The 12,614-nt window shown below is 41.7% G+C and overlaps 1 protein-coding gene across 1 annotated transcript in view; it reads right to left on the reverse strand.

The window, feature by feature from the left end:
- The window catches only part of LOC118496420, a 70,570-nt gene extending 65,883 nt beyond the window's left edge, over positions 1–4,687 (reverse strand). The window contains exon 1 of the mRNA XM_036008041.1: positions 4,486–4,687. Coding sequence (XP_035863934.1) covers positions 4,486–4,687 — 202 coding nt within the window. The remainder of the gene's footprint in view (positions 1–4,485) is intronic.
- Positions 4,688–12,614: the final 7,927 nt, after the last annotated feature.

The following is a 12,614-nucleotide window of genomic DNA, read 5'->3' on the forward strand; positions in this document are numbered from 1 at the left end:
ACAAAGTATTTCTTCTTTCAGCCGTTTTAGGTAATTCATTTAAACCTTTATCTTTGACAGTATTACAGTTCAGCTTCAAGCTTTTCTAACAATGTATTTTAGCTCTTCACTAAGGTAATGTAGTTAAGCTTCCAACTCTAACAATTTTCCTGATTTTTTAGCAGTGTAGTGCATTTGAGCTTTAAGATTTTTCGTACTATTGTTTCATATTTCTGCATTTGTGAGTGATTATCAGTTAGAAAATAAACTCAAACATCACAATGTTTTACTTATTTTGTCCTTATTCAACTTTTAAAGCCAACAGTTCAGTTTAGCATAAGCTTTTAACTTTTTTATGATATTCATACGTATTAAAACGATTTCCACTGTTTCAACTATTCTCACTACTTCAACTTCTTCTTACTGATTTAAACTATTCAACCAGTTTAGCGTTAGCAATTCAGCTATTCAGCATTCCCACGCATTTTCCGCAGGAAATGCATTTTCTAGTTCTGTTCTTTATTTATTCTGCTTATTTTTATTATTCCGTACGTTTTTTGGCTCTCCGTAACTTCAGCATACATTCAGCTATTAAAACCATTCAACTTTTAAAATGTTCAGCTCTTTCAGCTAATGATGGGACTTCTTCAACTTTTTTTCTACTATTTATACTTTTTAAAATATTCAGCTTTTTATGACGTTTTTTTAACATTGAAGTGAATGAGAGCATGCTTCAAATCCTTCAAATCTTCTTCCGCTCCCAAAATTTTCAGCTCCTTCATACTTTCACCTACAGACGCCAAACAAACTTTAAAATGTTCACAAAATATTCAGGTATTAAACTATTGCTTTTCAGTTTGATATCTTTTATAGTTTTTGTGAAAAAGCTGTTTAAGTTTAGTGATCATTTCAGGATTTTTCTGCGTTTCTATGGAGTGTGTATTGCGTGTCCTAGAGTGGATGATGTCATCGTTAGAGTGCAGAAGCTTAGGAATAAAATCTTTGTCCCCTCTCTATAAATTGCTCTCACGCCCACAATATCTACTTGTCATACACAATTTATACATCAAAACGTAGGTATTTTTGTCTAGTTTCAGACAGTGTGCTCACTTTTGCAATATGCCTTATACTGTTGGCTCGATGAGCTTCCAAATGACGACAGTTCCACATTTTCCTCCATCCACTGCCATATTAAAAGTCTTCCACATTTCCCAGCGAAACGCAGAGCGAACCACTTTTTTAAATCGCTGATATGCCCACATTTTTAAGTTTATCAACATAAATTTTACATCAATACGTTCACAAAGGTCTTGTGGTGCTCACGATTACATCATTTCACCGATAGAACTTATCGTTTTAGCAGTCTGAGGCTTTATTTGAGAGCTTGCTCTGTGTCTTTGAACAGCTCCAGTGTGGCCAGCTGACAGTTTCAGCAGGTGACACGGTCGTTAACCTGATTAAAGATCAAAGAGATCTCATCACAGACTTCAAAGGGTGTTTTCACTGGTCATACGTTACCATGACAACCCTTTCACAGACAGTTGACTTGAATACTACAGGCAGTAATATGAACATTAGTCTATATCTTTAGTGTTCCACTTCTGTCTGTCTCTGTCCGTCTGTCTGTCTGTTTGTTTCTCTGTCTGTCTCTCTCTTTCTCTCTCTCTTTCTGTCTATCTATTCAGACACACACACAGACACACAAACAGACACACACACACACGCACAAACACACACACACACACACACACACACACACAGACACAAGCACAAACACACACACTCACAAAAAAACACACACACAGACACACACACACACACACACAAACACACAAACAGACACAAACACACAGACACACACACACAAACACGCACACAAAAAAACCCACAAAAACACACACACATACGCAGACACACACACAGACAGACACACACACAAACACACACACACACACAGACACACACACACACACACACACACACACACAGACACACACACACACACAGACACACACACACACACACAGACACAAACACACACACAGACACACGCACACAGACACATACACACACACACACAGATACACACCAACACACATACGCAGACACACACACACACACAGACACACACACAAACACACACACACACACACACACAAAAACACAGACACACACACACAAACAAACACACACACAGACACACACACGCACACAGACACACACACACACGCACACACAAACGCAGACACACACACACACACAAACACACACACAGACACACACACACGCACACAGACACACACACACACACACACACACACGCACACAGACATACACACACCAAAACACATACGCAGACACACAAACAAACACACACACAGACACACGCACACAGACACACACACAGACACACGCCCACAGACACACACAGACACACACACACACACACGTGCACACACACACGTGCACACACACACATATACACACACACCAAAACACATACGCAGACACACAAACAAACACACACACAGACACACGCACACAGACACACACACAGACACACGCCCACAGACACACACAGACACACACACACACGTGCACACACACACGTGCACACACACATATACACACACACAGACACATACGCACACACACACACACACACACACAGCCACACATATATACACACACTGAGGTACATCAATCAATGTGTCCCTGAAGTAAACACTTAACCCATACTTGCTCCAAAGGTGTGTTACCACTGACATATATGCTATTGAAAGTTGATTCCTTTTCTCTTTTTTCCTCTCGTTTTATCTTTCCTCTCTTTTTCCTCTCTCTCTCTCTTTCTGCTTGTTTGTTCTATGCAACGGATATGGCTGATAATAAGTCTTCTTAGTCAATTCATTGAAACGTCCACTTTTGACAGTATTACAGTTTAGCTTCCACCTTTTCTAAAATGTATTTTAGCTTGGTTCACTTGGTTAATGCAGTTTAGCTTCCAACTCTAACAATTTTCCTGATTTTTTAGCGTGTAGTGCATTTGAGCTTTAAGATTTTTCGTACTATTTGTTTCATATTTCTGCATTTGTGAGTGATTATCGGTTAGAAAATGAACTCAGACCTCACAATGTTCTACGTGTTTTGTCATTATTCAACTTTTGAAGCCAACAGTTCAGTTTAGCATAAGCTTTTAACTTTTTAATGAAATTCATACGTATTAAAACGATTTCCACTTTTTCAACTATTCTCACTACTTCAACTTCTTCTTAATGATTTAAGCTATTCAACCAGTTTAGCTTTAGCAATTCAGCTATTCAGCATTCCCACGCATTTTCCGCAGGAAATGCATTTTCTAGTTAATGAGTAATTTGCTATCGTTGCTATTTGTGTTACCATTAATGTGATCTGATTAATAATGTGCTACGGATGTACGGTTGATTATTAATCTGATGGTGACCACTGTGTCCCATTATTTTGCTGTGAATGTATCATTTGATCACGATACTTGTTGATGATGTGTTGATTAATGTAGCTTGGGTAAACTGTAAATGCTACATTGCTAGCTCCTTCCACGGAGTTTAGGTACTGTACACCGGAGTGGTTATAATGAACGTCCCCTCAGTCAGATGAAATTCTCAGAGTCTGCCCTAAGTTCACGTTAGTCCAGACATGAGTGACTGAGAGGGCTGGTCATTATCGATAACCAAGATCTAAATATACATCTCTTTCTTTCCTCTTTCACTAATCTCTCTCTCACGTACACATATATACGAACACATAGCTACACACACGCGGTAAGGTGAACAGCTGGCCAACAGCTAGTCACGTAGCTACAGAGCGCACACTGCTCAACAACTGCGCTCCTTAGGGTGTCCTTTTGTCTGCAACACGTTAGTTTGAGAGCTAACTGGCTAGCCTAGCCACGTGGAGCCTGCAACGCAGCCCACTGCCGCCCTCTTGGGGGCTAAATAGCTTTTGTGCAGCTAACACATAGCTTAGCTTCAATGAGCTAACGGCTAATCTGGGACGTAGCCTAGCAATCCCGGGTTTCGTCACCCCTCCTCCTAGCACTCTCTCTCACACACACACACACACACACACACACACACACACACACACAATCAATCAAGCTTTATTTGTCATTGAAAAAATACAGTGTATTAAAACAATGAAATTCAGGGTGCCGCTCCAGATCAGTGCTTTTAAAAAGATAAATACAAATATACCACATATACAGCACATGTATCTTGGGATACAGACAGTTGACTGACACCCTCCCAGACAATACACACCCTCCCTCACACATATGTGTAAAATAGCAACAGCCTTCAGCATAAAAAAGTTCACAGTTGCCAGGGGTAGTGTGGTTGGTCATGACAGGGGATAGTAGATGGGTTAAGGTGGGAAATGGCCATTGTTTTACAGGGTTATTGTTTGTTCAGTGAACGTATGGCCCAGGGGAAAAAGCTGTTTGTTAATCTGGCGGTGCGTGCTTTCATTGACCTATAGCGCCTGCCAGAGGGAAGCAGGTTGAACAGGTGATGAGCAGGGTGGCAGTGTCTTTGAGGATGGATTTAGTACTGTTGAGGCAGCGGGAGTTGGCTAGCTCTTCCAGGGAGTGCAGAGGGCAGGCTATGGTCTTTTGGGCTGTGCCTATAACCCTCTGCAGAGCCTTCTTGTCTGCCATTGAACACCCAATTACCATGCTGTAATGGAAAAAGTGAGTACACTTTCGATGATTGACCGGTAGAAGGACACTAGCAGCTTCCGTTCGAGATGGTTTTTCCTGAGAATTCTCAGGAAGTGTAGTCGCTGCTGGGCCTTCTTTGTTATTTCTTTAGTGTTTGTGGACCAAGAGAGATCTTCAGAAATGTGTACTCCCAAGAATTTAAAAGATGAGACCCTTTGCACACAGACGCCGTTCAGGTGGAGTGGGGCGTGGGCTGTGCTGCTTCGTCTGAAGTCTGAAGATGATCTCCTTGGTTTTTATTGTGTTCAGCAGTAGGTTATTTGATGAGCACCAGGTTGACAGTTGCTGGACCTCATCTCTGTACTCTGTCTCATCTCCACCTGAAATGAGACCGACCACCGTGGTGTCATCTGCAAATTTTATAATGAGGTTGGAGGGGTGAGGGGGGGAGCAGTCAGATGTGTAAAGTGTGTACAGGAGGGGGCTCAACACACAGCCTTGGGGGGATCCAGTGCTGAGTGTAAGGGGGGAGGAGAGATGGTGGCCGAGTCTCACTTGTTGAGGTCTGTTTGAGAGGAAGTCTTTTATCCAAGCGCGGGTGGAGGAGGGTAGGTGTAAACCCAAGAGTTTTTTAATCAGAATGTCTGGGATTATTGTATTGAAGGCTGAGTTAAAGTCTATGAAGAGCAGTCTTACATAGCTACCTGGGTGTTCGAGGTGGCTCAGCGTTGAGTGGAAAGTGATGCCGATGGCATCCTCAGTGGAATGGTTTGCCCTATAGGCAAACTGGTGAGGGTCAAACGATGGTGGGAGGCAGGCCTTGATGTGCTGGGCAACCAGCCGTTCCAGGCATTTCATTACCAGTGATGTGAGTGCGATGGGCCTAAAATCGTTCAGGCTTTTACGAGCTGATGTTTTCGGACCTGGGATGATGATGGCGGATTTCCAGCAGGATAGAATGATGGCTTGGGTCAGGGAGATGTTGAAAATCTCAGTGAGAATCCTCGTTAGTTGATCAGCACAGGCCCTGAGTACTTTCCCCGGTACTCCGTCGGGTCCAGCCGCCTTCCTCGGGTTCACTTCCCTCAGTACTCTCCTCACCTGGTGTTCCTGGAGGGATAGCGAGATGTTGGTGAAGGCTGGGGGAGGCGCTGATTGTCCGTTTTCCTCAAACCGGGCAAAGAAGCTGTTTAATTCCTCTGCCATTGTAGCATCAGGGGAGGTAGATGTAATGTTGTGACCCTTGTAGTTGGAGATGTGTTGTAATCCCTGCTACACTTGACGTGGGTTGTTGTCCATGATGTATCCCTCTATTTTCCTTTTGTATGCTACCTTAGCAGCCCTAATACCCTTCTTTAGGTTGGCTCTGGCTGAGCTGTACTGTGCCCTGTCTCCTGACCTGAATGCTGTGAGCCGCACTTCACTTGTCATCCAGGGTTTCTGGTTTGGGAAGACCCTGATCCGTTTTGTGATGGAGACATTTCCAGCACAGAATGTGATGTAGGATAGGACAGTCTCTGTATACTCCTCCACATCCAGGCTCTCAAATAGACTCCACTCCGTGGTTGAGAAGCAGTCTTGGAGCTGGAAGAGGGCGTCCTCCGGCCAGGTGTTGATCTTCCTAATGGTGGGCTTATTTTTCCTGATATGAGGGATGTAGGCTGGTATAAGGTGTAGTGAGAGGTGGTCTGACAGGCCAATGTGTGGTTGGGGCACTGCTCTTTAAGCATGCTTAATATTACAGTAGACATGGTCAAGTGTGTTCCTCCCCCTGGTGGCACACTTCACATACTGGGTGAATTTAGGGAGGACAGCTTTTAAGCATGCCCGATTAAAATCTCCAGCTACTATATGTACCCCATCTGGGTGCGCCTGCTGCTGTTTACTTATGCACCCATGAAGATAGCTGAGGGCTATGTTAACATTAGCCTCTGGGGGGATATACACCGCCGTGATGGTTACTACAGTTATCTCCCTTGGTAAGTAAAAAGGGCGGCAGATGACAGTTAATGCCTCAAGATGGGGGGAACAGTATTTGTATGTTGCATGGCTTTGAGAACATCAGTCATTGTTAATATAGATACAGAGTCCGCCTCCTCTGTTCTTACCGGAGTCACTGTTCCTGTCGTGTCGGTAGATGGTGCGGCCAGCTAGCTCTATGGCATTATCGGGGATAGCAGGATAGAGCCAGGTTTCAGTCAAGATCATCACACAGCAATCCCGGGCAAAGTTGTTAGTTGCTATCTAGGTCATCCATTTTGTGCACAATGGATCTTACGTTTGCAAGGAAGACACTAGGGAGAGCGGGCTTGTGTGGATGCTTCTTCAGCCTCAGCAGCAGGCCGGCTCGGCATCCCAGCTTCTGTTTCCTATCCCTCAGCCGTCGTCGCTGCCTATGGGGTCTGACAACAATCCAAGGGGGCCATTGATAATTTTGAAGTTAATAAATTCTACTATACTTTAATTAGCAGTTGTTTGTGATTATTTGTATACTTATTGTAATAATTGCTGGTTGAACACAGGTCGTTGCTCGAACTTCACCCTTCCTTTTGTTCCTTTAAAGAATCAGCTAGAGTAACCAAGTTAAGATCTGTATTTTAAAGGGAACACCACTAATGAGACTATTTCACAGTTCAATATTGGCCCCTGAAGTTTCAGGGTGGTGCCCCATTTTGATTGTTTGTTGATTTGATAAAGTTATTAATAACCATATTCATAACTTTATTAATATTTATAAAACATCTTTGATAATCTGCCAATAATTAGATCTGTACACCTACGAGTACCCAACAGGTGTAAATTTGTATTCACCACTTGTATATACATTTGTACCTTCTTTGCTTTGTATTTTTATCTTTATTTTTTGAATACTTGTTCTTGTATTCTATCCTATTTATAATTTCTTGTATATTCTGTATGTGTGAATATTGAACTTTAGCTAAATGTTTAAAAAATAAAACGGAAATCGAATTGTAATAATAATGTACTGTATCTTTTGGGAATCTGCTTGCACTCATTGAAGATATATGAAGTTGACAGAGTGGAAAATGTTGAAATAATATATCAATTCAATTTTTCAATTCAATTCAAAGGGCTTTATTGGCATGGAAGTTTCAATAACAATGTTGCCAAAGCATCAGACAAAACACAATAAACAGTTATATGTACATCAACACAATATTAGGATGGGTTTCTTATCATTTTATGAATCTATTTGTATGGCAAATTTAAAAAACAAAAGTTATTAAGCAATATGAAACAAGTATGTTCTAAAAAAAAATGTAAAGACAGTAAAATTTAACATTAGATATAAATATGTACAGATATTTAAAACTGGGATCTTTTTGTGTGTGTGTGTGTGTGTGTGTGTGTGTGTGTGTGTGTGTCGGTCATTCACTGTCCCTCAGGTTGTATGGAGCTAAATCAGGGCCAAATGTTTTGTTAATTTGAAAAAAATATATTTGTTTTCAGTTCCACATTTCATGTTTTCAGATTCAAAACTTATTTTTTTCATGGCTTCAAATCTTTTTTTTCAGTTTCAGATCTATTTTTTTCAGTTTCAGACTTTTGGCCCTGATTTTGCGTAGGGGGCGTGGCTTCAACTCAGAGTTGAATGACTCTCCTCAGTTATGTTGCCTTCAGGAAATTGTGTTACTGCGAGAACTATGACTGAATGCTTTCTATCCACCATATACATGTGATTTTTACTAAACAAACTGAAGCCAGTGACAAAGTTCCATTTAAAAAACTGTTTTGGACAACACGTGGTACCAATTACCCTATAACAGCAATAAACTGTGCCAGATTGTGCAGTTCAGCAGGAACAATGACTTCTCCCACTTCCACGTATGTCTTTGAATGTATGCACCACAGTATTCACTCGGCAGTCAGCATGGCGTCCGCCCCGCCAAGGCAACCCTGGCGCCAGCGCACAGGTAAGACGTGAAAGATATTAGCATTTTTGAATAGATACTTTGGGACATTATCCCCGCAGTGGCATTTTATTGTGTATTTTATTTTAGTGTCATTAACACATAAAGGGAAAATAGGTGGACAACTGGACAAAGCTGGACATGAAGCATCGCAGCCACTGTCGAGTTATGTTCAGCAATGCTAACTCTTCCAAAAAACATTAGCTTCATGCTATTATCAAGATGTCTGTGACTACTTTCATGACATTTGTAATTTTCAGAGAGATGTTTCTTCTGACTCTTACCCCCATTGTTGTCCACAAAACCTCAGTGCTGACACTTTGAAATAAAAGACAAGGAAAGCAAAAAAAAAAGGCATTGCTAACATCACATCCAGCCAGCCATCTCTGTTTGTAGCTCCAGTGTAGCTTCGCCCTCGGTCACTGGCCTCAGCCTGCTGCTGGATTTGTAAATCGTGTTGGTCTGCTCCGAAATCCTTTATCCTCTTTTTTTCTTCCAGCGAATGTCTTGTGAAAGGCTTTTTTTGTAAATCAATGACAGGATTTGGTTTAACTGCTGCCATTTTCTCTACGAAAGTGATCTGGGCCACTGTGTGATTTCTCAGCTTGCTTGATAAAATAACATGTATCCAATTCTGATTCGCCAGGGACGCGAATCAGAATTGTTTAAGGTTTAAGAAACCAATTAGAAGTCACGTGGGTGCGTCGAGCAAGATGGCGGCACACTAGGAGAGCTCTGCTTGCCCACCAATATTTACTTAATTTTTCTCACAATACTCCATACTTTTCTGGTAATAGCAGCTTCCTAATAACTTCTGAATCACCGAAAGAGGTTATTTGAACCGTAATGGCAACTTTGAAGTACTTTAAAGACAAGACGACAACGAGCCGCATGTCGACCAGGAAAAGCCCACCTCAGAACGAAGACGCGGAAACTCTCAGCTCATCACGAGAGAGCAATCAAAAAGTCTCAAACATGGATAATCTTTTTGCTGAAATCACCAAAATGAGTACCACGCTACAGGGGGTGGCCGCAGATATAATAACTATCAAACAAACAACCTCTGAATTGAAGGTCACGGTGAGCGGGATACAGGAAAAGTTGGAAGAAGCAGAGGGACGTATCCACCACCTTGAGGGCACAACAGAGCGGCTTATAAATAACAGGGAACACGATGAAAAATGGATGGATGCTATGTGGAACCGTATGCAGATGCTTGAAAATCACAGTAAGAGAAATAACGTGCGACTGGTGGGGCTGAGAGAAACCTACAGGACGAACGGCACAATGGAGAACTGTGTGAAGAGAGTGTTGGGCGAGGGGCTCGGAATTGACGTGAATGGTGAATTTGAAATCGAAAGAGCGCATCGCTCGCTCACTCCCTTGCCCAGTGACGGCCAGCCGCCCAGACCAGTGCTGATCAGATTCCTACGACAGTCTGCTAGGGATAAAGTAGTGAAAGCGGCCAGAGAAAAGCGCGGGATCGAATGGGAAGGCACCCGACTGTCCATGTTCCCAGATATGACACAGGAGCTAGCTGAGAAAAGAAAAACTTTCACAACCGCGAAGAGAGCGCTGCAGCAGCTCAACGTGAGATATACGCTGGCTCATCCAGCATCCCTGCGATTCACGTGGAAGGGGAAGAATCAATGTTTCACAAGCGCCAAAGAGGCAGAGAAGTTCATCAAGATTAACTCCAATACAGATGAATGAGCTGGAAGGCTATGTCTGACTGAGGAGTGTTGCACTGCGAAAATGGATTTGGACTATAATATGGACTATAAAGAAGAAAAGAGGCTGATTGAAGAGGGGACAATGCCTTAAAGAGGTGGGTTTGAGTTTTGAGTCTCGATTGTGTGCTGCCTGAGCAACAGAGCCGGAGAGTGAGCTTCTTCTGGCTGGGTGTACGGTACCCCACTGACCCGAACACTAGGTTATTTTTTTTATTTTTTTATTATTTATTTATTTTTTCTGTTCGTTTTAGATAGCTGGAGGAAAGCCAGAGGCCCCACGTGTTTTGTGGGCTTCTTTTGAATTACGTGTTTTCTCTCTGACGTTTTTCTTCTATGTTTCTTTTTCTGGAAGTGTTATGGTTTGTACTTCTAAGATGTGTGTTAAGCTGCGTTTGGTGATGGATACAAGAGCAAATGACGCAAACGAGATATGGCAATTACAAGAAGCGCGTATGGGGCACATACTGTAACTAATATTGATATAAAACTTAGTCTTACAGGCACAGACTACTATTCACATGTAAAATATGTCTAGGTACTTTGTTCAATGCATAAGCTGGAATATCAATGGATGTGGGAACCCTATTAAGAGAGGGAAGGTGCTGACTTATCTGAAGCATAATAAGACGGACATAGCTTTTCTACAGGAAACGCACTTTAAAGAAGGAGAAGCACTGAAATTGAAACGGAGCTGAGTCGGACATGTTTTCCATAGCTCATTCTCCAGTAAGCAGAATGGAGTAATAATATTAATAAATAAAAATGTAAGTTTCACTTTACTCAAAGAAGTCAAGGATAAAGAAGGCAGAATGGTGTGTATACAAGCTCTGATTAATGGGTCCAAGACAATACTGTGCAATATCTATGCTCCAAATAAAGGTGATTCACACTTTTTTCATGATGTGAATAAGATGTTGGGAGAAATGGAAGGTCAAATAATTTTGGCAGGAGACTTTAATCAAGTCTTGGATTCCTGTCTAGATAGAAGCAAATTTAGGGGCCCTGTGATGCCTAAGGATAGAGCTGCAATCCATATGATGAACGAGGATTTAGGGTTGGTCGATATATGGCGATTGATACTGGAAGGGAATACACTTTCTTCTCACATTGACAAAAATCCTATTCTAGGATCGACATGTTTATGATTTCTAATACCATTATAAGACAAGTTGTGAAGTGTAAAATAAATGCAATCACCCTCTCAGACCATGCTGGTGGTGCTGGTGGAGCTCGGCATTGACTTAAACACTGATGTAGAGAAGAAAGGTAGATGGAGAATGAACACGTCGTTACTACAAGATGAGAACTTTACACTCCTGTTGAAGGCGGACATTAAATCTTTCTTTGAAATCAATGCTGGCACCACTAATACAAGAGCAATGGAATGGGAGGCGTCTAAGGCTTATATTAGAGGGAAAATGATAGCACAATCATCTAAAAAGAAAAAAAGAGTATACAAAAAAGTTAATGGAATTGGGAAATGCGATCAAAAATCAGGAAATGGAACTATCAAAACATTTTTCGGATAAGCTATATCAACATCTATGTAAGCGTAAGTTCCAGCTGCAGGAAATCTACAATAAAAAAGTAGAATATGCTTTATTTAGGCTTGGGACAACATTCTATGAAGGGGGTGAGAAAACAGGCAAGCTACTTGCTAGACAACTAAAGCAACAAGACGCTCATAATGTGATACCAGCATTAAAAAAAGGCAATACATTAGTTTCCTCAACAAAAGAAATAAATGGGGTTCTACAACAGTTCTATAAAGAATGATATACTTCGGACATTAATCCCCAACAGGACGAATTGACGGACTTCTTTAATAACATTAATATGCCTAAACTGTCAACCGAACAGATTGAGTGGCTGGACAGTCCAATAACAGAGACTGAAATCAGGAAGGCTGTTTCATGCATGAAAGCAGGGAAGGCACCTGGCATGGATGGATTCCCGGTGGAATATTATAAGCAATATATAGACATCCCGGCACCAATATTAAAAGGCGTATATAATGAGGCATTCACATTAGGATCTCTCCCTCCAACATTCTACGAGGCCTTGATATCTGTAATACCTAAAAAAGACAGGGATACAGCAGACCCTGCAAATTATAGACCTCTGAGTTTAATTAACCTAGATTGCAAAATTTTCACTAAGATTTTGGCCTTAACGTCTGGAAAGTGCATTACCAAGCATCATACACCCTGACCAAGTGGGATGTATGATATGACAATATGAGAAGACTTTTACACTTGATGTGGTCCAGTAGGACAG

The sequence above is a fragment of the Sander lucioperca genome, chromosome 12 (assembly GCF_008315115.2).
Source record: "Sander lucioperca isolate FBNREF2018 chromosome 12, SLUC_FBN_1.2, whole genome shotgun sequence".
In the NCBI taxonomy this organism is placed as follows: Eukaryota; Metazoa; Chordata; class Actinopteri; order Perciformes; family Percidae; genus Sander; species Sander lucioperca.